The 25,121-nt window shown below is 54.0% G+C and overlaps 13 protein-coding genes across 13 annotated transcripts, besides 6 other annotated features; 3 read left to right on the top strand and 10 right to left on the bottom strand.

The window, feature by feature from the left end:
- Nucleotides 1-1,350: 1,350 nt before the first annotated feature.
- ACLA_076380 (uncharacterized protein) lies at nt 1,351-3,594 on the top strand (the record flags this gene model as incomplete). The annotated part of the gene is made up of 3 exons (XM_001276023.1): nt 1,351-1,697; nt 1,746-3,024; nt 3,070-3,594. 3 exons carry the CDS (start codon nt 1,351-1,353, stop codon nt 3,592-3,594), a joined length of 2,151 nt encoding a protein of 716 aa, XP_001276024.1.
- Nucleotides 3,595-3,876: 282 nt separating this feature from the next.
- Nucleotides 3,877-3,901: a microsatellite.
- Nucleotides 3,878-3,901: a microsatellite.
- Nucleotides 3,902-4,348, top strand: ACLA_076370 (RidA family protein; the record flags this gene model as incomplete). Its single annotated transcript, XM_001276022.1, has 1 exon — nt 3,902-4,348. The coding sequence occupies one exon, from the start codon at nt 3,902-3,904 to the stop codon at nt 4,346-4,348; it is 447 nt and encodes a 148-aa protein (XP_001276023.1).
- Nucleotides 4,349-4,397: 49 nt separating this feature from the next.
- Nucleotides 4,398-6,048, bottom strand: ACLA_076360 (aldehyde dehydrogenase; the record flags this gene model as incomplete). The annotated part of the gene is made up of 3 exons (XM_001276021.1): nt 4,398-4,976; nt 5,030-5,322; nt 5,436-6,048. 3 exons carry the CDS (start codon nt 6,046-6,048, stop codon nt 4,398-4,400), a joined length of 1,485 nt encoding a protein of 494 aa, XP_001276022.1.
- Nucleotides 5,384-5,425: a microsatellite.
- A 296-nt stretch (nt 6,049-6,344) lies between the features above and the next one.
- Nucleotides 6,345-7,021, bottom strand: ACLA_076350 (3-hydroxyanthranilate 3,4-dioxygenase; the record flags this gene model as incomplete). Its single annotated transcript, XM_001276020.1, has 2 exons — nt 6,345-6,814; nt 6,865-7,021. The coding sequence occupies 2 exons, from the start codon at nt 7,019-7,021 to the stop codon at nt 6,345-6,347; spliced, it is 627 nt and encodes a 208-aa protein (XP_001276021.1).
- Nucleotides 7,022-7,368: 347 nt separating this feature from the next.
- Nucleotides 7,369-7,402: a microsatellite.
- An 82-nt stretch (nt 7,403-7,484) lies between these two features.
- Nucleotides 7,485-8,471, top strand: ACLA_076340 (amidohydrolase family protein; the record flags this gene model as incomplete). The annotated part of the gene is made up of 1 exon (XM_001276019.1): nt 7,485-8,471. One exon carries the CDS (start codon nt 7,485-7,487, stop codon nt 8,469-8,471), a length of 987 nt encoding a protein of 328 aa, XP_001276020.1.
- A 43-nt stretch (nt 8,472-8,514) lies between these two features.
- On the bottom strand, nt 8,515-10,920 carry ACLA_076330 (transcription factor domain protein; the record flags this gene model as incomplete). The annotated part of the gene is made up of 3 exons (XM_001276018.1): nt 8,515-9,543; nt 9,596-10,551; nt 10,656-10,920. 3 exons carry the CDS (start codon nt 10,918-10,920, stop codon nt 8,515-8,517), a joined length of 2,250 nt encoding a protein of 749 aa, XP_001276019.1.
- Nucleotides 10,921-11,128: 208 nt separating this feature from the next.
- On the bottom strand, nt 11,129-11,761 carry ACLA_076320 (putative GNAT family acetyltransferase; the record flags this gene model as incomplete). Its single annotated transcript, XM_001276017.1, has 2 exons — nt 11,129-11,702; nt 11,751-11,761. The coding sequence occupies 2 exons, from the start codon at nt 11,759-11,761 to the stop codon at nt 11,129-11,131; spliced, it is 585 nt and encodes a 194-aa protein (XP_001276018.1).
- Nucleotides 11,762-12,236: 475 nt separating this feature from the next.
- Nucleotides 12,237-14,164, bottom strand: ACLA_076310 (Pfs and NB-ARC domain protein; the record flags this gene model as incomplete). Its single annotated transcript, XM_001276016.1, has 2 exons — nt 12,237-13,048; nt 13,138-14,164. 2 exons carry the CDS (start codon nt 14,162-14,164, stop codon nt 12,237-12,239), a joined length of 1,839 nt encoding a protein of 612 aa, XP_001276017.1.
- Nucleotides 14,165-15,053: 889 nt separating this feature from the next.
- ACLA_076300 (uncharacterized protein) lies at nt 15,054-16,521 on the bottom strand (the record flags this gene model as incomplete). Its single annotated transcript, XM_001276015.1, is given in 2 exon segments — nt 15,054-15,432; nt 15,452-16,521. The coding sequence occupies 2 exon segments, from the start codon at nt 16,519-16,521 to the stop codon at nt 15,054-15,056; spliced, it is 1,449 nt and encodes a 482-aa protein (XP_001276016.1).
- A 1,680-nt stretch (nt 16,522-18,201) lies between these two features.
- On the bottom strand, nt 18,202-18,708 carry ACLA_076290 (uncharacterized protein; the record flags this gene model as incomplete). The annotated part of the gene is made up of 2 exons (XM_001276014.1): nt 18,202-18,583; nt 18,677-18,708. 2 exons carry the CDS (start codon nt 18,706-18,708, stop codon nt 18,202-18,204), a joined length of 414 nt encoding a protein of 137 aa, XP_001276015.1.
- Nucleotides 18,709-18,890: 182 nt separating this feature from the next.
- On the bottom strand, nt 18,891-19,076 carry ACLA_076280 (uncharacterized protein; the record flags this gene model as incomplete). Its single annotated transcript, XM_001276013.1, has 1 exon — nt 18,891-19,076. The coding sequence occupies one exon, from the start codon at nt 19,074-19,076 to the stop codon at nt 18,891-18,893; it is 186 nt and encodes a 61-aa protein (XP_001276014.1).
- A 226-nt stretch (nt 19,077-19,302) lies between these two features.
- On the bottom strand, nt 19,303-21,030 carry ACLA_076270 (uncharacterized protein; the record flags this gene model as incomplete). The annotated part of the gene is made up of 5 exons (XM_001276012.1): nt 19,303-19,617; nt 19,670-19,862; nt 19,910-19,938; nt 19,992-20,488; nt 20,556-21,030. 5 exons carry the CDS (start codon nt 21,028-21,030, stop codon nt 19,303-19,305), a joined length of 1,509 nt encoding a protein of 502 aa, XP_001276013.1.
- Nucleotides 20,386-20,484: a microsatellite.
- An 812-nt stretch (nt 21,031-21,842) lies between the features above and the next one.
- Nucleotides 21,843-21,868: a microsatellite.
- A 926-nt stretch (nt 21,869-22,794) lies between these two features.
- Nucleotides 22,795-24,853, bottom strand: ACLA_076260 (nucleobase cation symporter-1 family protein; the record flags this gene model as incomplete). The annotated part of the gene is made up of 8 exons (XM_001276011.1): nt 22,795-23,112; nt 23,161-24,139; nt 24,187-24,190; nt 24,250-24,333; nt 24,390-24,461; nt 24,516-24,602; nt 24,656-24,722; nt 24,797-24,853. 8 exons carry the CDS (start codon nt 24,851-24,853, stop codon nt 22,795-22,797), a joined length of 1,668 nt encoding a protein of 555 aa, XP_001276012.1.
- Between the last annotated feature and the right edge of the window lie 268 nt (nt 24,854-25,121).

Here is a 25,121-nt window from a genome sequence, read left to right as displayed (position 1 = left end):
GAAGGCAAACGGATGGATCAACAACAAGTCAACAGACATTATTCAGTCCAGCCTAGAGATGTCTATCTTTGACACGACCAGACAAGTATGGTAAACAATACACAAAACGCCGTCCATACACAGTACATATCGTACTTCTGGTGAAAGACCGACCAAAATCCAACACCAAGAGTGTTCTCAGTGGCACCAAGCTTTGTTTGATTAGCTTGACTACCACAATCCATAATGCAAGGAATTCCCCGTGCTTCAGAGTTCTGTTGATCAGTTCACTGGTCGTCCCGTACCTTAGCACCCGACTATAATCCATTCAATCACCTTAGCTCAGGAGGGCGTAAGTAACCCTATGCAAGAATCGACCCCCAAATCCTTTTCAGCCCTTGAGCCCTATTTAAGGTCCAATGCTGCATGCCAGTCGCGATACTGCTGTACCTTGACTGCGGCGACTTCCTGGATCCCCTCCAGCGTTTGCCAGTGCAGTTGCATCCCAATCTGCCGCTTCAACTTTCAGTCCCGTCTCCGGTACTTCATGATATTTGACAGCCAGTTTGTCATTTTCAAACCCTGTGTTGAGCCAAGTCCAGAGCATTATGCCTCGTGATAGCCTCCGGTCTGGACCATTGAATGTATCTGAATAAGAGTAGGATGGTTGTCAGTATCATTCCTCTCGAAAACAGGAGTGTATAATGGATGTAAACCTAGTCAGGGTATGCCAGGGTGTTACAAACCCAGGATGACCTTTCAATGTATCTCTCGCTTCATAACCTGCGATGTGTATCCGTTGTACGCACCGTCGTGGGCCATTTCAGTAAGAGACGATGTGATTGTATGGCGCAGAGCCAGCTGTCAGAGCACTGACTGCTATGGTTTGTTTGGAATGACCTAGGGTCTAGGCATGCAAAGATCTATGGAGAGCTTTATATTCTTACGTAGTATACTCATATTACGCATGGTTCTTTTGATAGATGTCTAAGAATATTCCCTAATGAAGATCTGGGTCTATGCACCAGGATTTTGCATGCTTTCTGAAACCCCTAAGATACTCTCCAAATGCTATGCCTACTGAACCCCGATAAAAGAAATCCCTATATCTGCCGAGTGCCGACAATTCGGAAGATCAACCAGACTTGGCTCACTCCACCAGCGTGATAATGAGGATTCTGATTTGTGAGTGACTCAGAAGTGAAACAGTGGAGCAGGACCAGAAGAATACAATTCTTAGTGGCAGACTACGGCTCATAATGCTAAATTTAGACTGCTGCGGGTGACTGCGCTAGGCAATTCTGTTTTTTTTTCTGGCATTTTATTCGGGGATTATTGCAGAGTAATCGTAGTATGCCGTACCCTAACACAATGCTGCCCTGCTTATTCTCTCTGAATAGCCTCATTTACTTCACATCATGGATCTTGGCATGCGAAGCCGCCTTTGTCCGGCGTTATCCATGTGAATCTAGCCCTGGCCTTCGGAGGAACGGCGACTTCCACTTAGACAGCCTGAACGGCAAGATCCACCAAGCTGGAGAGACGACAGTCTTGACATTTACACTGTCGAGCTTCTACAATGCCTCCCAGTACAATTGCGACGAGCTGCTACTGGCTGGGAGCGAAAGCAATGGACAATTTCGAGTGGCTGGGTATCCCGTCGGTCATCTGGATCAGGTCAAGAAACATTGTCGTCCCGCCCCGGCGATCTGGCGACTGTGAGTTGATGTATGAGTCTATCTATCGATGTCTGCTAACCGTTCCAGTCCTGAATCATCTGCGCTCTCGACATGGGAGCTCAGCTATTCCTTTGACTCTCCTCCTCGCCTGCAGACGCTTGCCACAGAAGTCAGTTTTAGTCTTCACAGGGGCCCCGATCCGGAGCTTGGCTGCGTGGCTGTCCGGATTACACCAGATATAGGACCCGTCGCTTCGGGAGTTTTCACGTTTATTCCCGCCAGCATCATTGTCCTGGTGGGTTTAGCTTCGTGGCTCAGCCACGCAGAGCAAACGCGAGGATATCCCGCATCCAACCTGCTCCTGAAGCGTCAGAGCCTGTTAGCCCGAATCCTAGTCGACATCGCCGACTATGTTCGCTATCTCCAGTTCATCTTCCTTGCCGCCTCGCTTTCAATGCAGTACCCCGGCTTCTACCAGCCCGTTGCCAGCCAACTCGCCTGGTCGTCGCTGCTGTACTGGACCGGGCCAGTCGAACACGGCTTCACATATCCGGGCGTGGAGGACGGATTCTACGCGATCAACGGCACGTACGGACTGGAGTACATGGCGCAGAACCTGGGGTTCCCGACCATGTCGGATATCATGGTCGACGCGCTGATCAATCTGTGCATTTTAGGGCTTGGATTTGTCGCTCTAATGCTGATTGTTTGGCTGGTTAGATGCGGATCGTGGCCTTCCTCGGCCCTGTCCAAGGAATCTGTTGCTAGACAAATCAAGGAAGCAGGCTGTGGAATGATTGCCGTCCCATTGCTGCTCTTCAGTCTGCCTCTGCTGGCTTACCTGTCCTACCAGCTCATTCTGGTCGGATACCTGCCCGGCTACCGCATCTCTCTGGTGGTATTGATGATCGGGGTGTTGATAGGGTCCAATATCTTCATTGCTCGTCATCAAGGCTGCCAATCTGATTCCGAGGAAGCCCCTTCCAAAGCCACGGTTGATGTCTCACACTATGTGCTCTATGGTGTCCCCATGGTTCAGGGACTGGCAATTGGCGGCCTACAACTCTGGGGATGGGCACAGCTTCTGCTGCTTGGGGCCTGCGAGGTGCTGGTCCTGGTGCATCTGGTCGTTCAGCGTCCGACCGGAATTATTCTATCCAGAAATATCTGGTGCGCTGCTGTTCGTTTGGCGACAATCATCTTGAGCATCTGTTTCGTGTGTCCGTTAAGCGAGTCAGCCCGGCAATGGATCGGATATTTCATGCTCGGACTTCATGGCTCGGTTGTCGTCTTTGGATTCCTGTTCATTTCTCTCTGGCAGATTGGCCGTATTGTCTATCTACGGAATTCTTCACGTCCCTTACCGGTGAGTTCTATTAACCCCGTCTACGACAATCGCTGATCCATACAGCCTCTCCATCCGTACGAGTTATCGTCTCATTCCAGCAGAAGCGTGAATGCCGATGCAAAAGGTCAACAGAGAGATCCGTTGAGCGACGTTCCAGATCGGTATCGTCTACACGCTGCTGCTTTGCCAGAATCAGTGCCACACACACTTGATACGTCCAGCTTTTATCGAACCCCGCGGGCTCGGACGAGCTGTGGTGCATTATCCGAGATAGAGAGTCGCCGGTCCGAGTCTAATACCTCCTCTACAGCTTCCAGTGGGGATTCAATGCACACCGTTGGTGATTCTTATACGTTGGATGAGCTTCTCCAACGACCCAGCCGATCCGACGTCGATTATTCGGTCCGCGAGTCGGATATGTACTACGGCCGGATTGGCACTTCACCATCGGAGCTGCCGAGGACAGAGGATGAAACAGAAACCAGTCGAGAGACTTTCTCTCAGTGGAAGCGTAGAGCAGTAGAGCGGTTGAGGCGGACCGGGAACCAGGAGAAGGGATTTGTGGTGATACGGCCACGGCCGACATAGGCTGGCATATTTCACATTATTTGATAGTATTGGCATTGAGCAAGCCCAAGGGATTCATCAAACACTAAAACAACTCTTGCGCAGAGCGTTACTAAATAGTATACTGTAGTACAGATCGTCTCCAAGCACTAGTCGCAATCGACGGATCCCATCCGGAAAGCATCCGGAGCGGATCCGGTCCCGCAGCATATAAGGAACATGCTGGACCTCGGTTTCGAGCCCCATCGCCGTGACTCTTCCTCACGATCTCCCCACGATTGCTCCACGATCACCGCCCCTCCAACACACACACACACACACACACACAATGTCAAACGGGACACCCTACTTCCTCCCCGCCGAAAAGGCCCAAGGCCTGGCAAATTACCCCCACGCCCGCTTCGCCCCGACGGCTCCCCATCGCACTCTCTACATCTCGGGCACTTCATCACGGCGCGGCGACGGCACCTGGGACGGCGTGACCGAGCACGCCGACGGGTCCTGGACCCTCGATATCGAAGAACAGACGGCCGCCGTGCTGCGCAATATCGAGGCCATCATCCAGGGCGCGACCAACGGCACCGGCGGGCTGCAGAACATCGTCGACGCGACGGTCTTTATGATCGATCTTCCGCAGAACTACAGCGGCATGAACGAAGAGTGGAATAAGGTGTGGCCGGACCGAGCGAACGCGCCGGCCAGGACGACGATCGGGGTGAAGGAGCTGCCGAATCCACGGTTGTTGGTGGAGATCAAGTGTACGGTTGCGGTTTAAAACCCTGTATATATCTACTACTATGTATCATTGAATAACAACAAAACCTCTAATAGGAGGGAATATGCAGCGTGCGCACATTCGTAAACACATCCCGGCTGTAATCACCGCCTTCCCGGCCCGTGCCAGACGCCTTCATGCCGCCGAACGGCGTGCCCAGCTCGCGCACCAGCCAGCAGTTCACCCAGACCATGCCTGCATCCAGCCTCTCGCCGACGCGGCGCATGCGCGCCCCGTCTCGCGTCAGGAGGATACCGGCGAGTCCGTACTGGCTGTCGTTGGCGCGGGAGATGGCCTCCTCCTCGCTCTCGAACGAGCTCACCGTGGCGACTGGGCCGAAGATCTCGTCCCTCATGATCGGGCTATCGTCGGGAACCGTGAGGATGGTGGGTTCGATCCAGTAGCCGCCGGTGGGGGTTTCTGGGGGCACAGCGCCGAGTTTGAAGCTGTCCGGATACTGCGTGGCGAGGGTCAAGTACGAGCGGATCTTGCTGTAGTGCGGTAGGGAGACTACGGCGCCGACGGTCTTGCCGAGGACGTAGTGTTGCTGGACGTAGGCGACGAAGCGGGCGAGGAAGTCGTCGTGAATGGATTTTTGGACGTAGATACGTGATCCAGTCAGACAGATCTAAACTGTTGATTAGTCTGACTCCCACCCACCCAGAAAAGAGAAGAGCCTACCTCGCCCTGGTTCTCAAACGCCGCGCGCGCTGCCATCGCAACCGCCACATCAAGGTCCACGTCATCAAACACCAGCGTGGGATTCTTCCCTCCGAGCTCCAACGACACATGCTTGCCGATGTCCTCGACCGTGTCCCGGCGGATCTGTATGCCTGTGGCCGTACCGCCGGTGAACGAGATCCCGCGGACACGAGGATGCTTGACAAGCGCGGAGCCGGTGGGATTCCCCGCCCCGTAGACAAGATTCAGCACGCCAGGCGGGAGCTGCGCGTCCTGCAGGACCTTCCCCAGCACTGCCCCCATTAGCTTTCCTCAATCCCACAGAGGACATTACGACATTTTTTTTTTTTTTTGAAAAAAAAAAAAAAAAAAAAAAGTAAAAAAGTAAAAAAGAAAGACCACCTACAGTAAGCGGAAACGCTAGTAAGCTCACTCGGCTTCGCGACTGCCGTACACCCAAACGCCAGACACGGGGCGATCTTCCACGTCAGGAGATACAGCGGCATGTTCCACGGCGAGATGAGCGCGAACACGCCGAGGGGCGAGCGGTGCTCGTACGTGAGGATGTTATCGTCCGTCCAGCGCGCCGCAGTCTGCTGGTTCTGGATATACGCGGCGAAGTAGCGGAAGTTGGAGACGGCGCGGTCGATCTCGACGCGGGCGCGCGCGAGCGTCTTGCCCTGATCGAGACTCTCCCAGACGGCGAAGAGCTCGCGCCGGTCCTCGATCAGGGCGGCGATGCGGGTGAGGTAGCCGGCGCGTTTGGCGGCGGGGGTCTGCGACCAGGCTGGGAAGGCGGCTTCGGCGGCGTGGACGGCGCGGTCGACGTCCTCGGCGGAGGAGTTGGGGACGCGGGCGAGGGCTTGGCCGGTTTTCGGGTTGATGGCGTCTATCCAGGTGTTGGCGGGGGGAGCATGTTCGCCATTGATGAGGTTCTGCAGGTGGAAGGGCTCGAAGGCAGATGATTGGAGGTGTGATTCGGCGGCTTCTAGCGAGGAGAAGTCCCACGGTTGCGACATGATGGTTGTGAGTACAGAAAGGAGAACTACGTCGTCTGGTAGAGCTCGAGATGAGAGTCGAAGCTACAATAGTGATATGAACGATGGTGATATAAAGTATACAGAGTATATCGAACAAGAAATCAACAAGGCAATCAGGCATCGGGGAGTGGGCCCTGTTCCGATTGGCTGCGATAACGGATCAGATCCGTACCCCGCAATTTTAGTGGGGTCCGGAAGCGGAAGCGGGAGAAGCCCCGTGTATCGTGCTGTATGGTCATTGGTCACAGTATGGTAATGTGTAACTAACGGTAACCTCATTTCGGATCTGCAATACAGCTACACTCTGCACACCGTCGACCATCCTCGTCTTGCTGCCATTGCTCAATAATCGGCTTCAGTTGCGTGCCCAGATCGGAGCAGTGGAAGACCTCTTCTCGGATGATTGTCGGGGAGGCATGGTCGCCCTTGGTGCAGTACCATCGCAGACGATCGCGCGACCCGGCTGGTCGTTGTCGTTCCATGACGAGACCGATGGTGTCTTTGAATCTGACGGGGTTATGGGGTGTGTTTCCTGAGCCATTGATATTGGCCTGTGATTCCCCAAGCGAGACGGGACACATACCAGGAAGGAGGAACATCTCCCCTTCTTTGATAGGGATGTCGCGAAAGGCGTTGTTCTCGACGACCCTCAGGAGCATGTCGCCTTTGACTTGGTAGAACCATTCCTGCTCATTAGCTTCACGCGAGCACCACGACGGCTGGAGACATACTTCGGTTTCGTTGACTGCAGTCGTCACTGTCAGTTCTGCTCCCAGCTAGGCGATACCAACGTACCGTGGTAGTCGTTGCGTTCGTTGGGCCCGCCCACTGCCATCAGGATAAAGTCGTTGCCCTGATAGAGGCAGTAGTTGTTCACCGGCGGCCGCAGCTGGTCTTCATTCTCGGCCAGCCACGTAGCAAAGAACAGCGGGCTCAGAGGCATGGGATTCATTTTGACACTCTTGATTCGACTGACAACGATGATCAGCAACTGCGACACTTGTACGACGTATTTATCGTGTCCCACGGATGCCGCCCGGATGCCATCCGTCTACTACCCCGGATGGACCCCGGAGAGAACCAGGATTCGTCTATATCTTCCCTTCCTTCCAATTGAACATCATCACGATCACTAAAGTCTCGATTATCACCCCAAACTCGGTATCGAGAAGATCAACGCCATCATGGGGAGTTGCTGCAATCACCACCCTCTCCTCCGCATTGATATGCACACCCATATCATGCCCTCATCCTTTCCTGACCTCTCTTCCTACCCATGCAACACTCCACCACCATCCTCCTCATCCTCATCCTCATCCTCATCCACATCCTCTTTTGAATCAGATTCGGATTCAGAATCCAGCTCCCCCTGGCTCACTCTGCGTCCGAACAAAACCAACCCGGACAAACTCGACATGTACGTGGGCGAGCGCTTCTTCCGGACCGTCGAGAAGAACTGCTACGACATCCCCACCCGGCTGGCCGAGATGGACGCTGCCGGCACCGACGTCCAGGTCCTCAGCACCATCCCCATCCTCTTCTTCTACGATCAGCCCTCGGAACCCGTCACGATCCTCGCGCGCCACCTCAACGACCACATCGCCGCCGTCTGTCGCGATCACCCCGGCCGCTTCTTAGGCCTGGCTACCGTCCCGCTGCAGGAAGTTTCCGCCGCGGTAGCGGAGCTGCGGCGCGCAAAGCACTCACTCGGACTGCACGGGGTGGAAATCGGCACGACAATCGACGGGATGCCGCTGGACGATCCAGCGCTGCATCCATTCTGGGCGGCCTGCGAGGAGCTGCAGATGCCGGTCTTCGTGCACCCGCTGGGGTACACGCTGCCGAAGGAGAACCCGCGGCGGTGGGCCAAGTACTGGAGTAGCTGGCTGATCGGGATGCCGTGCGAGACGGCGCTGGCGCTGCATGTGCTAACGTGCTCGGGGACGCTGCTGAAATTCCCGCGGCTGCGGCTGTGTTTCGCGCACGCGGGCGGCTCGTTCCCGACGCTGTTGGGGCGCATCCAGCACGGGTACGACTGCCGGCCGGACTTGGTGGCCGGGGATGCGGGCGGCGTCACGCCCACGGAACATGCGACGGTGCGGGAGAATATCTGGATCGACAGCCTCACGCACGACGTCGAGCTGCTGGAGTACTTGGTTAAGAAGGTCGGGGCGCACCGCATGATTATGGGTAGTGACTATCCGTTCCCGCTGGGCGAGGTGCCCGAGGCCGGCAAGATGATTGCGCGGGATGCGCGGCTGGAGGCGTTTCTGTCGTGGAGGCAGCGCGCCGAGATCCTGGCGGGCAATGCGTTGCGGTTTCTAGGGTTGGAGAAGGAGGAGCGGTGGACGGGGCTGATGGAGGAGAGGTGGCGGCTGTTCGAGAAGATGTATACCAAGTAGTTTCTATGTGTTTTGTCTGTTTCTAACGAATGTTATGTCATGTCTAGCTAATACTGGTCGATTTTCTGACTGAGAATGAACACACTGATGCCCGTAATTTGGTCTTTCTGCGCTTCCGGGGGGGTTCTTTGTCTTCGGCGTCTGCTCCACTCTGACCGGGGGACAGAGAAAACAACTCGTTCATCCAGCTCGTGTCCGGCATTGACGGGAAAAGGTTCCCTTCTAGGTCGATCTGGTTAATCCAGGGGTCAAACTGCGCCGCTTCCGACCCTGGATCCACGCCGTGATTCTCAAACATACACCGTCCCGTGTGGCCGCCGTCAATCACCTCCGTTGTCACGGCGTGATATTCGCCGGCGACAGCGCGGTACTGAGGCGCAAGGGGCCATTTTGGGCCCATTGCCGATAGAGCATCCAGTGCCTCCCCAACCCCGGCCACAGCCGCTTCCCTGTTCCGGATACAGTGCAGCACCGATAGGACACTGACGAACAGATTCTGTCCATGGAAGGCATAGTAGTGACACGCCGGAACGACCCGGTTGAACGCCGGCGTCAAATGTACACACTCCGTCGCAGCAGCGAGGCTCTCCCGCACAGCCAGTCCCGCATCCCATCGCGACGGACGATGCGGCGTGGACAGAAACGGGCGAAACAGCAGATGCACGGCAGAACAGTACGTGGACACCAGCACACAGCGCTCGGTCTGCTTGGACTCCTCCGGACTCAGCCCCGGCAGCATGGTTTCCCGCCATTGCCGAAGATCCGCCCAAAGCGCGTCCAGCTCGGTCCGCAGATTCATATGCTTGGCCTCATCGTGCCATTTGTGCGCGTTGCTGATCGAGTTGACGGTCCCGTGGATCTGCCCGATCAGCCGGCACAGATGTGTCATGGCCACGAACCCGGGGGCTCTGGGACGCGGCGACGGGAAGAAGACGTCCGAGTCGCTGTCGTGGATGGCTAAGGGACGCCCGAGGTGGAGGGCCAGCAGGCGGTCCATCACGTACAGACACCACCAGAGCTGACAGCGGCGTTTGACGTCGATCAGCGGGAGGCCCATCCGTTTCGGGGAGCGCTATACGGTCAGTCACATCGAGTCCAGTTCAAAAAGCGATCAATCAACATACATGTAGTCCCATTTCGTAGCCCAGCCGAACTGCATGGCCGATTATACTCCATGCTTCACTCATTCTGGCTGTTTGTGCCAGGTGCATGCCGAGGAGAGTCAATGCCGTGACGGTATTGACATTGTTGCTTCCGAATGGCGTGAATGCGTTCAACTGCCCTGTTGAAAGGGCTAGTTTGTGAAAATGTCTTCCCAGATCGAGTCCTTTGTATCCGGAGCAACCCTCTCGACTCCAGACGCCGTCGTCCTGGGTCATATGGGGTGATGAAACCGCCAGGATGGAGTAAAGCAACGCCAAAAATCCTGGCCGGTGGGCATTATTCGACAAAAGTAGCAGGTACTGCCGCTGGAAATCCTCTGCTTCGATGATGGGAAAGAGACGGTACACTTTGCGGAAGAATGTGTCAATCAATGCGTCCATGAGAGGGGCAGGAGGAAGGCTTCCGGGACGTGACGATGCTGGCGGCAGTGACTTCTCAGTGAATAGAGACTCCAACGTTTCACGGCCTTTCTGCATGAGACCTTGTTGGATTCGAATGCGCAGACCGGGACATTCATCCACGACGGCTACCGTTGCGCCGAGCCCAAAGTATTGCGCCCCGTCCGCTTCATCGTTGACTAGCGCTCCGTTGTCATCTCGATATACCAGCGAGGCGGCTTTCACACTTGTCTGTGTGCTCAGCGCACTCCCTTCAGGAGGACAAAGGACCGAAACAGACTGGGGTTGACCAACCAGTCCTGGGTCGATAACCAGCGCCCCCGGTATATCAACCCGATCCTGTGCGATGACGCTCACTGGGGATTGTGTCGACTCGGCGATTAGATTGCTAGCAACAGGCATTTGACTATCGGGAGGGAGCCAACTGTCAGGCTGTGTCAATTGAGCTGCGAGTCTCTGTTGCTCCGCCAACAACGTCGCCACCAGATCTTCCAGCGCCTGAATCCGTTTCCCATATCCTTCAATCACCCTGAACGGTTAGTTGTCATGCTTGGACAGGGGAGAAGAATATACTTTGACTCAAACTCCCTCCGATACCCCTCAATCGCATACACACACTCACTCCCCGTGTCTACGCAGCACTGACATGGATCTCCCGCGTCGCATTTAATCTTCTTCCTGCGGCATGACTCGCAGGCGCGCCAGACCCGGCGACGATTCTGCGGGGGCCGACTGAGATTCGCCGTCGACAGGGGTCGGCCATGGCTGTTTCGGCTGCGATGTGTCGCTGCAGACGGGACATTGCTCTGGAAGGAAACGAGGACATGCGCTGCGTCGTGCGAGGGAGTCGGACGACGGGGAGGGTCTGCATAGAGGTTTCGCGCCATGTTGTTCATGTTGTTCTATACCGGTATATCTCCATGGTGAGTGAGTGAGTACTTAATCCTGCAAGACGGTGATCACAACTCGTAGCCGAGGCAGCGGATACGCTTCCGTCCCCGTCGGGTTTCTTCCGGCCTGGGCATTTTTCACCTTATACTGGCTGAGATCTCTGGAATATGACATGGGCACGAATTCATGGTATGAATCATACGACTACTCGTCGGAGTTCGACATTCTTTCCACCAGCAACTGTCCCGGCCAGCCCTCATGCTCAAACGCAGTCGTTCGTACAAACCCCTGCTTCTCGTAGTACCGGATCAACTTCCCATCCCCCCCAGCATAACAGTCCAACCGCAGCAGCTCGACTCCGGCTTCTCGAGCGAGCTTCCGAGCCTGATCCAGAAGCAGACCACCGACTCCGTTCCCGGCACACTTGCGATCCGTCACCAGGAACTTGACGTAGAGCTCGGATTCGGGCACCGATTCCACGTACGAGGCCTTGTCGCCGACTTCCAGGGACCCGACGACTACCCCACGTCTGCCATCGGGGCCAATAAATGGCTGCTCCACATCGGGCGTGGTCTCGCTGTCGAAGTCAACCGCCAGCCACAGATGCGACGAGGCGGCGGCCTCGGTGACTGTTTTGACGCGGCGCGGTAGCTGCGAGAAGGGCTTTGTGCCCCATTGGCCGGTTCTGTCCTGGGATTTGAGCCACTCGACGGCAGTGTCGAACAGGCCCAGCACGGTGGGGATGTCGGCTGCTGTCCCTTGGACGATCTCGATGGAACTAGTTGGCGTTAGCGATGGGTCTACTTTCAGATAGATGTGCACTTACGTTTTCGCCATGTTTAAGCTCTTGTGGAATGTTTAGAGGGCCCAGATGTGTTGGTGCTGAGCATTGTTAGGGCCACGTACACTCTCGGAAACCTCAATGGGGAGCCTTGTTGGCACGTGACCCACCGATATCTGACCGTCTTTACAGTAGCAATTCTCCACGGATATGCATCTTTCTCCCTGTTGTGCTATGGATTAATGTATGATGAGCTGAATTTTCATTATAGTCCGTGTTTTGGACAGAATCCGGGAAATAGACCGAAGAGTCATGGGAAAGGGCATCAATGAGCTGTTGGCTACCCATCTCTAATGTGCTAAAATTGGTGGAATAGGAAGAAAGACAAAAAGTAGAGACTCTTCCTGCTATTTAGCTCTTGGTGAAATTAGGCTGGGATGTACTGGCTAGGTTTTTCTGCTATAGAAACAGCGCGCTCAGGCAGACTACGGGTTCGATATTGACTCCTGTAAGTGACCTCTCGATTATATATCATTTCCTTGACTTGTGGATGGCAAACAAAACCCAGAATAAAGCATCAGCCGACTCTATCGTCGCACGGAATGGCGATTTCATAACTCCTATCAAGTCGTATTTAGTTTTGTCATTGCACTCTCCCATCTTGACTGGGCTGTGTGTTGGCCAGAGCATCTGCCTGTTTCCAATGAAGAGACTGTCCACCCATTTCGCAAGAAGCCGTTCTGGACGACACTGAGACTGTTGATATATCACAAACGCTTGGCAGCGTGGACTCGGTGACAGAAGAACCCGGGAAATTAGACATAATGTTTGCTGCACTCTAGGAGGTCCAGGGTGGGCTCGCTCATTGAGTGCTCGTATGTGAATGCTAGCAAAGTTCAGCCGATGGGGCACATCAGACGAAGTGGATGTCAGTAGAATGTAGTCATGATATGAGTTAGGAAAATAGGGTCGCGGATTAATACTGTCACTTTCAGGCGCTTTATCGCGACTCTCTACATTGTCAAACACCAGGATCCAAGAATGATTCGTGTCGTTCTCCAGGACTGACTTAATCACCGACTGGCCGCGTTCCAGATGACCCTTGAGGTTTGAGCATACGCGGGCGAAAGATTCAAGAATGGAGTGTCTTAACGAACTGTCAATCCATATGATCGAATCGTAGGACTTTCTGGGAATCGTGGTGTAGTGTATTGTTAATTGTGGCTTTCCACTTCCTTGGTGGCCCCAGAGGACGACGTCTTTTCTTTCTTTGACTAGGTGCTGGAAATTCTGTTTCATCTTCTTGAGTTCGTCCACTTGGCCAGAAGAGGCTGTCTGGGGAACTGGAATTCCCGAATGGACACTGGATACCAGTTTCAAAGCTTGTGGTTGATCAGCATCGTCATCCAGTGCCTTGGGTATCTGTACTCACCTGGCTTCGTTGTAGGTAGCCAATGTTCCAGAATGGCTTTGGCTCCAGAAGCAGCCGCTGCTGCTGCGTATTTCTGCCATGCCTGGCTCTTGTGGCTATCGGCATAGTCACAGACGCTTTTGATGATGAGGCATGGACTGAGATCCCATACCCCTGCCCCTTCCATCTCGAATCCAATCACCCCCTCCTTCTCTGCCAAGTCGTCACGGTGGATTCCGGACTTCATAACCGTTTCTGCACATGCAAATGTACCAATATGCACCGCCCATTCGGAGCCTTCTGTCTCGGGTCGACGGCGGCGGATGTGTTCCTCCTCACAACCAAGGTTGAGGCAGCTCGCATTCATGGCAACTTTACAAACGGCAGCTTCGGATGCATACTTGAGACAGATGCACTCGTCGAGATGCACTCCTTGGCGGTGTCGATGCTGGTACGATGACTCAAAGAGGACATCAGATGCGACATCTGGACGCTCCCAGCGGTCCTTTTGGAGCGATTGGAGCGTTGTTACATATCCCTCTGTTTGCTCTTTGAACTCCTTGCGTCCCTTGTCGCTCCCCAAGTTTGATAACAGGGACCTTATTCCACGGTTCGGTCGTCCGAGCGTACTCTTGATATCAGTCTGTCGCTGGAAGCTACTGGTGTATAGTACACCAACATCATATTCGATAATGCTGTCGCTGATGAGAACGTCGCCAAGAAAGATCCCACGGCCACCTACGGACGGGAAAGGAACGCCACCACATACACCGACAACGAACACCAATCGAACATTTGGATAGCTGAGGAGCAAGGTCGGGACCGTCGCAGCTGCTCCCGCTTTGCCTATGTCTGCCGTCAGACATAGGACAACATTATGCGGCCCGATCCGTCCGCATGTGTATATGTTAGTGTCTCCAGGACACTTGTCATATAGCGTCCCAAATCGATCATAGCATTCGTCCAAAAGCGCTTCTACGGCATCCATTTCAAGCGGAAGGCTGCAAGTGATTGCGTACTCGAATCCGTCGCGGGACTTGGGGCGCATATTGACTCTCAACGGGGAAGTTGAATTGTATAATTCGTGTTTGTCTGCGCAATTCTGATGTCGGTACGGGTGCAGGAATGAGATTGTCACGCTCGGAAATATAATCACATTGAACAATTTGCAAGTAAATGAAGACAGTTGAAGTCACGGCTTTATTGAAATATCCCATAAGATGCGGCCACGCAATCAACGTGGCCCAATAACGGCGCTACGGTAGACATCCATGTCTATTTCACCCTCGATAGTCATAGGGCCTACGCGAATAGAACGATTCAATTGTTCGGCCATCAACGCTAAACTTGGATTTACGCGGAGTAGTCGAAAATTGCTTGGTTCTACACGACCTTGTCAAAGCACCTATCATCCATTCATTAAGCGCCTACGACGCAGGTGCAAGGCCTTCGGATAGACCCATTGGTGATGCAGGCTCGGGGATCCCAGTAAGCGCCTAGGGTCCTTTTTGAACAGAGAGGTCATCCAACTGTACATGCACAAGGGAATCCATGCCTCGCTAGAAGTGGATAGGTCGAACCGCCAACTGGTGGCCTTGAAAGAATCCAACATTCCTCGCCGGTGTTCTAAACCCTAGATCATCTTCAGCAAGCCATGGACCGGAATTCCCCAGACAGAGCTAACTCCACATTTTGGCCCTCATTTGTATCTCGGTAGTGGCACAATCATAAACAAATATCCCCTCTGAATTGGAGATATATCGCTGGCGATCGCTGGCCTGTACTCCCCAGAGTACAACAGTCGGTCAGTCATCGTGAGCACGTACTCGTCACGCTGCATCTACCTGACCGACCCGTCCAAGACGAAGAGCATCTCGATCAGGGACTTCATACTATTTCTCGAAGCCAGCTGTGGGTATCTTGGCTGCAAGTCAGCCCTAAATATGCGGTATGCTTGAAAGCCAGTCAATGCCAACGAATGATCCTGCTGGAAGCGCTCGCATGGATGTCAACACCAGAACCAACATCCCCAGCCTTGCAAGGGCGTATATCACATAGCCTCCGTTAAACACCACTTCCTCAAAGATCGTCCGCCGACCTTCCGGGTCAATAAAGCTTTTCAGCCCCGGAGCAGATATTTCGCGTCCTGATGCAAGCCAGGCCACAGCCAACGGCACTGTCCCAATGATAATCGGTCCCCAGATGCCGCCGACTGAGAGGAGGGAGAAGACTCTCCACGCAATTCTCTCTGCAGCGGTAGGAAAGGTGAAATTCCAACTATGCAGCCGGGTGACAGGGTTAGCGAAGACTTTTAATCTGACAGAAGGGAACCTACGCTGCAATGTGAATGCCGCAGAAAACATGCATGGCCAGTACTCCCCACATGGTCAACATGGCTTCATCGCGCGCACTGAATCTCACCAGAGAGCCATCGCCACACTCGCGAGACCAAAGGGAATGTCGCTTTGACGGGAACGAGGTGTCGACAGCTTCACGGAAATCTGCCATCGTGAAATCGATCCGACCTGAGCGAAACCAAGACTGCTCGTAGTTATCCAACGCTCTTCGGACAGGTTCGGGCATTTCCTCGCCCTCGCGTGCATATGGCAGTTCAATCGTGATTCGCGTTCGTACATCCCGGGGCATATACCACCACAGGCCGTAGCTAAACGCAGCGCAGACGACGTACGCAACAGTAGCAATCTCGAGGGGTGAGATAGGCAGATGGTACGCTGCTCTGGCGAGGATATTGATCATCACCCAGCCGCTCTGCAGAACCGCGAAGAGCTTGGCCAATGCATCCGCCTTGGCCCGGTCTTCAATCTCCTCCCTCTTGAGATGGTGCGGCTGAAGGAGGCCGGCCTCAATCAGCGATGCCACGTTCCTGGTGGTCACAGCATAATCCCAATTGTCGGTTGTGTGGAACTGCAGACCATCCATCTGAATAGAGAAGCCTTGTGTCAGGCCCCAGGGACGGGGATTCTGGGGTTCAGGCTCGTCAGCTTCGATCTCCGTGTCCGACGGCTGCCCTGTCTTTGGTTCCGCCTGCAGCTCATGCTTCTCTTCGTCCTTTGCAGCAAATGCCTGGTTGCATTTCCGCGTGATGGAACGCGCGTAATAGAAGTCCACGGCGGCATACATGGTCATGAATTCCGGGGCCAGCAGACAGGCCAGCCACGCCAAAAATTTCACCCTGTCGTTGCCATGCTTGGTAGACGTTCTCTGCGGCACATGGAGATGGATTGCCGTCCAGGTGCAGGCAAAAATCGTCGACAGACACGTCCAGAAAATGTCCCAGCTGGATCGGCTGTTGTCGTCAAACTGCCAGCCTTCGAGCTTCTCAGACTGCGGCTGCTGGGCCAGGCAGAAGTCCACGAGGAGTGATAGAAAGTAGAGGAGCAGCATTATGCCTAGGACTGCCTGGTAATCAATGACTCGCTTGCACAAGACCAATTTACTCTATAAGCAGTCCGAGTCCATAGGCTGTGAACTTAGTGTCAGTAGCTCCTGGCCACTGAAGAATTTCAAGCGCTGTACTCTGTAGATACAGCTACTCAGCCAGCAGTCACCAACACAAGGCTGAGTAGAGGGTCTAACCCCCTTTTCTGTGCTGGTAGAACTGGCACTAGTCTGGCCCTAAACTCTTAGATCCTCAGCCGCTTATTTAGTGCTTACTGTCTTTATAGCGCAGAATGAATGCGGTTGCCAGTCCAGTTTGGCCTATGATAGCTTCGGCCACGAGTATTTTCCTGGTTGCTGATCCAGTTGGCATTTCGGCTCAGGTGAGCAGCAGGCCAGCAGCTCTTGTGCCGTTCATGAGTCGTCTTCATCGCTTTATCAGATTCTAAAGCAAACACCTGCCACGGTCTTCCAGCTCTTGGGAGTCTGGGACTATAGCATCACCACTGGCCAATAACTAGTTAGCCTACAAGGCTTTGACACTGCATTAGCACACAGCGCTGTTTGCTAACCGTAGATCTGCTATCCACAGTGGCAGCCGTTCCTCATGGTCCGTTAAAGCTTTTCACCATGTTATATGAGATTATCATGAAACTTGGGTTGCATATCATATCTGTTGCTAACTAGAACGAGAGGTATACACTTCTGAAATATCCTCATATGCTAGATCTCATAACTTTACAGAAAACAGGTATAGTTATTAATACTACTTAGACCAGCGATGATGGAAGAAATGGGAATTTACAAGCCTCCATGCTATTCCTCTCTGGGAGTTTATTTCAATCAATAGCTTCTTTCAGCCATAGTCATCTCATATGAAGTAGACTCCTTGGGCTCGGTGCTGAGGTTTATCTATCTACGCTACCAGGCCAGTCAATTGGTACATAAGTCAGATCATGACCAGAATAAGAAGTTCAAGCCCTAGTCCCTTCCGAAGCAATCCAGAGCCCTCCCATTTGTAGGGGAAGCCTAACTGGAGAGGTTATATCACTTGCCATCTTACTCCACAAGATATTTACTATGTCTGTACTCCGTAATGTACTCCCTGAGCTGATCCCTGTCTATCTGCAAATCCCGCCGATTGGATTCATCAATATCAGAGCCAATGGTGATCTGGCCGCTGTAGAAACTAACCCACTGGGGGAATCCAACAGTATCGGTGGGTTCGTTTAAACCCTGCACTTGCATCGGTGTCTCGGTGGTTTAGAGTCAGAGCATTATGCAGTTCCATGTATCGCATTCACTTTATGAGAAGTATGCTTTATTCTGTGCGAGTCTATATGAAATCGTCAGATTCTCTTCGAGAGCAGCTTCTGTCTAGCATGCAGATCAAGCCGTTGGACTCTACGGATCGAAGCGCTGGCGCCATAAACCAGGTCGAATTACCATTGAAATTAAGGGCCTGTTGTTTTGTTTAGTATATCACACCTTTCGCGGATTGTCAGAGATCATAATTAGTGGCTTCTCATGAGAAACTGATTCCGTTCGTGTGTCCCTTGCCCAATTACAAAATGAGTCTCTCCACTACGGAGCAGGAGCTGGCATCGCCCAAGGTCAACGAATCATTGCAGAGTAACAAGCTCTCCTACGATGTAGACGTCGAGAAGCAGACTCCCATCTCCGTGGCTACTCCCTCGGGTCCTCCGGCGCCGCCGCCTCCTCCGAATGGGGGTTGGCGGATTCCGGCAGTGCAGCTGTCTGATGATCTGCGCTGTACAGGGGACTGAGGGCGGCTCCTGGCATGGAGAACCAGTCGGACAGCATCGCGTCGATGGGCTCCCCCTGGCCCGCTTCGTCATCGAGAATCAGCACGGAGCCGTTCGCAAAGTCCGCTGTCGAGGACGGGAGCTGGGGGTTCTGATGCTCGGAGCTTGCTGCGAAGGCGTTGTGCTCGCTGGAGACTCGCGAAGGGCTGCTTTGCGCCGGGGGAAGAATGCGAGCAGCACGCACCCGCGAGGACCCCGAATCCCTGCTCGCTGCGGGTGCTCGACCGGACCGGCCCGGGGGACTGTGAACACAGACGATCTTCAAGTCCAAGCAGCGCTGGCAACCGACGGCAGTAGGGACGCATTTCACGTTTGCTTGGTGACAGTGATCGCACGAGGCCCGCAGAGCCCGCTTCTGTGACCCCATGCTGGGCATCGACTCGAGGAAAGGATGGAGACCCTGTCTTACAAAGGAATGGGGACTATGTATAGAACCAACCGTCTTCTTTGTTGGCTCCAGTTTCGCTCGTGGTCTTATGCTCACCCCTCTGGGACGTTTGACCTCCCCAATCCGGCGCGGGAAATGTCGTGATGACCCCAGCAGGCGTTCTATTGGTGCAAAACAGTCTCGTTAACGCCTTCGGTTTTCGTGTGGCGCGATCCACCAACGCTTGATTGCGGCGCAGGACCCCTGCTAGTGATGGTGATACGATTGTCTATAGGACCATTGACATTGACAAGATCGGAACTGACACCAGTCCATTTTCGCACCTGTCCACGGGCCTGGTCGTACATGGTGATCATCCTCAACTGGCTCGTTATTGGCATTGTCAGCCCTCTCTACCACGTCTTTCTTCTTTCCATACTATCTTCAGTCACAGGGTCTCGGAGTCGGCGCCGGCTCTACCTATCTTACGCGGAGAAACTTCGCTATCAATCAAATGGCGGGTCTGAGCATGTCAATGGTTTCAACTTAATCCCATCCATAGGTACCTCAACTTTTGCTGCCAACTAGAAGAAATTAAGACAAGCGAAATCCACTGGTCCGGGTTTGAAAGAACCCGGTAGGATCATACTTCCGCCTGGTCTGCAAGGCCCGGTCCCGCGTCCGCAGTCGACCCCAGTAATCCTGGTCTGCGTGGATATCATTCATATACAACGGACGGTAGACATCCGGCAGAGTTCCGTTCGCGATATGCTGCGAGATTAGGCGGTTGAAGCCCTTGAAGAGCGTCCGTGTGGCGTCGAGCATCCGGGCATCCGACGTCGATAGCAACCACTGCAGGGTGATTTGCAGGGCAATGTAGTCTTGATCTGGCGGGAAGTCCAGGAGGTCCTATAGAGGCATTAACGAGAGCTCACTCTGGCTTTTCCAGGGCCGTACTGACTCCTCCGCGCTGCAGCGCTTTCTGTGCAATGCTTCGGGGCAAGGGCTGAAAGTCCATCGTGCCAACCATGCCCAGCTCCAGCAACACCTCGTTGTTCACATCGAGCCAAAAGTCGAAGAGAGACTGCAGAACTGTGGGTGACATGTCGTGGGGAACTGGGATGGTCTCCCCGGCGATGCTATATCGGCTTCCACTGCCAGACGGTCAGTACAGAACCGGCAGTTCGTTGTTTGAACCTACTGAAGGATGAATTGGTCCCCGTTTTTCAGCTGCCGAGTCCGTCAGTATTGAAGCCATCGGACTGCGATTGGGTGATACTAACGAGATCGGCGTAGCTGCTCCAAGTCTTGGTTTGATCCAACGGGTTCAGCGCCGTGAAGTTATCGAAGATCCCAGCCGGGGGACTTGGCCCATCGTAGAACAGAAACATAATCCACGTATTCAGCAGCGTGGCATGTTCCCGGGTCAGGATAATCGAGGCTTTCTCGTCCGGGTAGTATTCGACGAAGTCCCGCAGGGCAGCAAGCATCTCCTCGGTCTTGTCGCCGCCAAAGACATACGTCCCTCCCCAGACGGGATGGTCCATCGGGTGTGTCTGAACGGTATATGCAGTGACGACGCCAAAGTTACCTCCGCCTCCTTTGAGAGCAGCGAAGAGGTCCGAGTGCTCCTCCGCATTGGCATTCACCAGGGTCCCGTTGGCCAAAACGACCTCATAGCTGAGGATATTGTTGGCTGCCCAGCCATATTGCGGACTGAGATAGCTGAGGATATTGTTGGCTGCCCAGCCATATTGCGGACTGAGATAGCTGAGGCCACCTGCCCACCACCCCCTTCAGCAACGATCCCCAACCTATACAGACATGGATGGACGTGGCCGACTCACCACCAAGAAGCAATCCTCCCACGCCCACACCCCCCAACCGTCCACCAACGACCGCCCGTCCCGTCGGCTCCAGCTTCTCCTGCACATCCTCCCACCGCTGACCGGGCCCGATCACCGCCGTCTGCGTCGAAGCATCATACACCACCTGATCCAGATTCTTCGTGACAACGAGCACGCCGCCCTGCGTACTCGAGAAGCCCAGGTTCGGCGAATGGCCGCCCGATTTGACGGCGAACTGATCCTGCGTATGTCCCAGCGCGGCGATCACGTCCGCCATCTCCTGCGCGTTGCGCGGACTCACCGTGCATTCCGGATGGAGGTCGGAACAGGCTGCGGACCAGTAGTTGTTTAGATCGTGGGTGTACGAGAGCGAGAGCGGGTACTCGACCTGGAATCCGTGGTCGGCGAGGACGGTACAGAGCGTGTCGGTATGGCCCGTCAGGGCGCCTACGAGTGAGTGGATTAGGGAGGCCATATGGTCGTATTATAGCATACGATTTTGACGTGCGACATCCCGCCCTGAAGAACAAGGGGGGGGGGGTCAGGGATTTATACTTCAGGGCTGGCATTCAGACAGGGCCATGTTCCTGCATTAGCCTGCAAACCTCTGCAATATTTGTTTTTTTGATTCCCGCAGCTGAGTCCATATCCTTCTCTGGAATAGGAATTGATAGCCCTGTTGCCTACCAAAGTCAGATATGATGTGAGACATGCGCATGCATTCCATTTCCACTCTGGGCGATGCTGAGGATAAACAGCACCAATCATACGAATTGCTCACATTCCATGATGGGCCATATCCATATCGACTTCGAGATAGAATTTGTTAGACGCGTTCTTAGCTGGATCTGTCGTTTAATTGATATGATCGATCAGATCTACATCGATAGTGTGTCTCAGAGCAGGCCTCGAGCAGACCATAGGGCCAATTGACTTGCTCCATTCCCCCTGGAAGAACTATAGATGATAGAGTTATAGCCTTATGGGCCTATGCTCTGCTAGATACATACCTACTCCGTAATAGATCTACGATGCCTGCATAAGATTCAATAGTATGGAGGCCAAAGTGCCATCAGCTGTATCAATCTCAACATACACACTACATACCCTAATACTACATAGATAGATGATGCCATACAATTACCTCAATTAATCGTCCAAACCATAGTCATAACAGCTATCAAACGGGCTTTCCAATAATAACCGCCATTCTTCCGTATTCAATTAAGCGATGCAAATCGACTGAGGCCCGACATCGGCCAGCTTCTCTCCTTCATCTGTCCATGACTCCTGACTCCAAACTCCTGACTCCATATACTCATCCAACTACTAGGTATTCACCACTCCACTATCATGGAGAATCGTCCCTGCCTGCCAGATTCTCCCCGCAAACTCAGCATTCGCAGCTATTCTGGTCGCGCCTGGCAGCCAAGAAGCCAGAAGAACAGGCGCTGCGATGTATGTCGCAAGCGCAAGACCGCGTGTGTCATCACAAGAGAACCGCCCTGCGGGTGTCTCCACGACGAAGACTATATATAAGGTGGAAAGAAGCTTTTAACTAAGTCTTTTTTGCAAAAAGCCAGGGATTTCTACCTACGTGCCAGTCAGAAGCATCGATGGACAAACAAGGCTTTGAAAACATGCTCCGAAACGGCATGTGCAGCGAGTCGTGCAGCTCCTGCAGGACCCAATGCCCAAAGGATATCTATACGTCGAAGAATCGACTGACCAAGAACCATTCGGTAAGCATTGCTGCATGCCAACAGGAACATCATCCGTCACCACTGACTCACTGACAATTCACAATTCACAGCCAGCGCAGACATTTCTTCTATCTTCACCGGCTGCTGCAGCCCAATCCAGCGACTTCACCATCTTCTCCATCGCGAACCAGACCATCCACCCTGCTAACGCACGAGCACTTCGACACCGAGTCCCTCAACTCTCCTTCTCCGTTACCTTTTCACCCCGGAGTCCCTACAAATCTCCAACCTCGTCCCCGGGCCATTTCCTCGGGCTAGATGTGCACGAACGTCGGCGGGAAGGCGGGCGCGGAGCCGGGGGATGCGGATGCGGATGCGATGTTTTGGTGTCTACGCACGCGGGGGGGGGATTCAGTCTTTAATGGCATTGTAGCTGTAGCTGTTGACGACTCAATTGAACGACTCTGACTCATAAATTCTGTACTATCCTAGAAACGAAGAACCTTATCTACTTGTACCAACTATACCATGAATCCCTACAGCGAAGTCTCGAATCCATCCTTGACGGTCGGCACCTCGCAATCCTCCTCGATCTCCGGCGTCTGCGCCTCGATTACATCCCAACGCCTATTATAGAATCTCTGGGTCTCTCGCGCGGAGGCACCGTTTTGAACAAACGCGTCGAGCTTCCTGTCCGGGAAAATACAGTGCAGAAGCGCATAGGCTACCGCACTCGCCAGGAAGCCATACAGATAGTTCAGGTAGAACAGCTCAGTCGCACCATCAGAAATGACGACGGACGTGTTGACGGCGGCCACGAAGCCGGGGAAACAAGGGACGAGGCCGACAATCCACTATAACAGTTAGTCAAATACCATGTTTCGAAGAACAGAATTGCATACCGCTACCGGGGCGCGCCAGTTGATACCCGCCGAGTACCAGTAGATGCCTCTGCTGTCGCCGACGAAAAGGTCGTCGACGTTGATCTTCATGCGGGCGACGATCAGGTAATGCGCCGCCATGATACCCGTCATGGGAGCCAAGAAGACACCATAACCCGAGAGGACGGTCAGGAAGATGGTGGCGGTGTTGACCAGCCGCCAAGGGTTGACGACGGGGCTGAGGATGGCGACGATGTAGGCGCCACGACGGATGTTGATGAAGCGCGGGAACACGGAGGCCAAGTCCATGCCGCCGGACAGGGCATTACCGGGAAGGTTACTGCCGAGCTGGGAGATGATGAGGGCGAGTCCGGCGAAGAAGACGGCGGCGCGGGTGGCGGGGCTCTCGTCCTTCTCGAGCAGGCCCACCAAGAGCGTGGGCGGGTTCCAGACGGCCTCACCGTCCATGCGCTTCTGCGTGGCGGCTGTGACGAGGATGCCGATGATGGACGCGGCGATGCTGTACAGCGGGAAGGCCAGTGCCTGGCCCCAGATGGCATCTCCTGGCCGCCGCGCCAGACGAGCGTAGTCGTTCTGGTTCAGAATCCCCGCCGCGATGGACCCGATGGTCGACATGATACCGTACACCATCAACCAGGCGGTGCTGTACGGGCCGCCGGTGGTTGGGATGGAGCCACCGTCATTAAGGGTATCGCCGAACCCATCGGATCCCATGGTCGCCAGGGCCCAGATCAAAAGCACGAGGAAGAAGGCCAGCGTGACTGCGCTGGCAATGTAAAAGAACTTCTCGATGCGGTGGGGACGGATCCACAGCGCGGGGAGACTAATGACGCAGAAGATGAAGTAGCACAGGAACTCAGCACTGGTGGTACCTGTTCCTTCTGGAATATGGTTGGGGATGTGTTGTGCGAACCCGGGATCCCATGAAAGGAGGATGATGTAGGTGCATTGGCCGCCAACCCATGATTGGAAGCCGTACCTGAGTCGTCAGCGATGGTAGTGACTGTGGCACTAGCTATATCTTACCAAACTAGCAGTAGATCATTAGTATGGGATAGTTTCAAGAAGCTTGACTCAGAGATCGCTTACCGAATGCGAGGAAAATGCGATTCCAGACAACGAACTGAGCTCCCCAGGTGCCCCAGACAGCTCGACTGAACACGGGGAAGCCAACTACTACCGTCAATACCTCTCCATGACTGATAGATAGTCGCTAGGGGTCGACCTACTATGGTAGTGCGCTCCAGCTAGAGAGCTAACCACAACGGCCAAGGTCGCAAGAATGTTGCCGATCACAATAGCTTTATAGAATCAGACTGAGATGCATCCAGAGGATCCAAGTTGGTCAGTCTCACCTATGATGGCCTGCCACCAGGTCAATCCGAGCGGGATAAGGGCGCTGCCGGTCAGGTACGTGGCAATGTTACAGTTGATCAGGAGCCCTACATCCGCTCAGCACACCCTCGCTAGCAGCATAGGATGGATGAAGTCGCACAGAAGTTGTGGAATGTCAGGAACGTCCAAGTCCGTCTCCCTGCTTCGACCGGGCGCACATCGTCGTTCTGTATGTTTGATGAGAAATTCAGTTAGCCGCGGTAATCGGAAGAGGACGCTTCTGCTGTCAAGGGCATCTCACAATCCATCGCGATCCATGAGGCAGCTCGATTCTCTTGAACAAAGTCGACAGCGCCATGTTGTCTGGGGATTCAACGCCACGCGACTCGATAGCAGCTGGCACAGGAGCACTTTATGAACCACCTGGTATCTCCGCTATCGACAGTTGTCCCGGGGTTGAGAGCTGTCATATGAGTCCTGGAGTTCTTCAAGTTAGTCTTATCTCGCTCAACTCAACCGTCCTTGGTTGTTCTGATCAGTTAAATCGAGGTGGACTCCGCAAGGAACTTTAACAAACTCCCCGGATCACAAGTTCGGCGAATTAATCTGTTAACTGTCAGCCAATT

This window comes from Aspergillus clavatus, genomic scaffold (genome assembly GCF_000002715.2).
Source record: "Aspergillus clavatus NRRL 1 1099423829791 genomic scaffold, whole genome shotgun sequence".
Taxonomy (NCBI): domain Eukaryota; kingdom Fungi; phylum Ascomycota; class Eurotiomycetes; order Eurotiales; family Aspergillaceae; genus Aspergillus; species Aspergillus clavatus.
The sequence above is the reverse complement of the archived record's forward strand: the minus strand, read 5'-3'. Positions and strand labels throughout refer to the sequence as shown.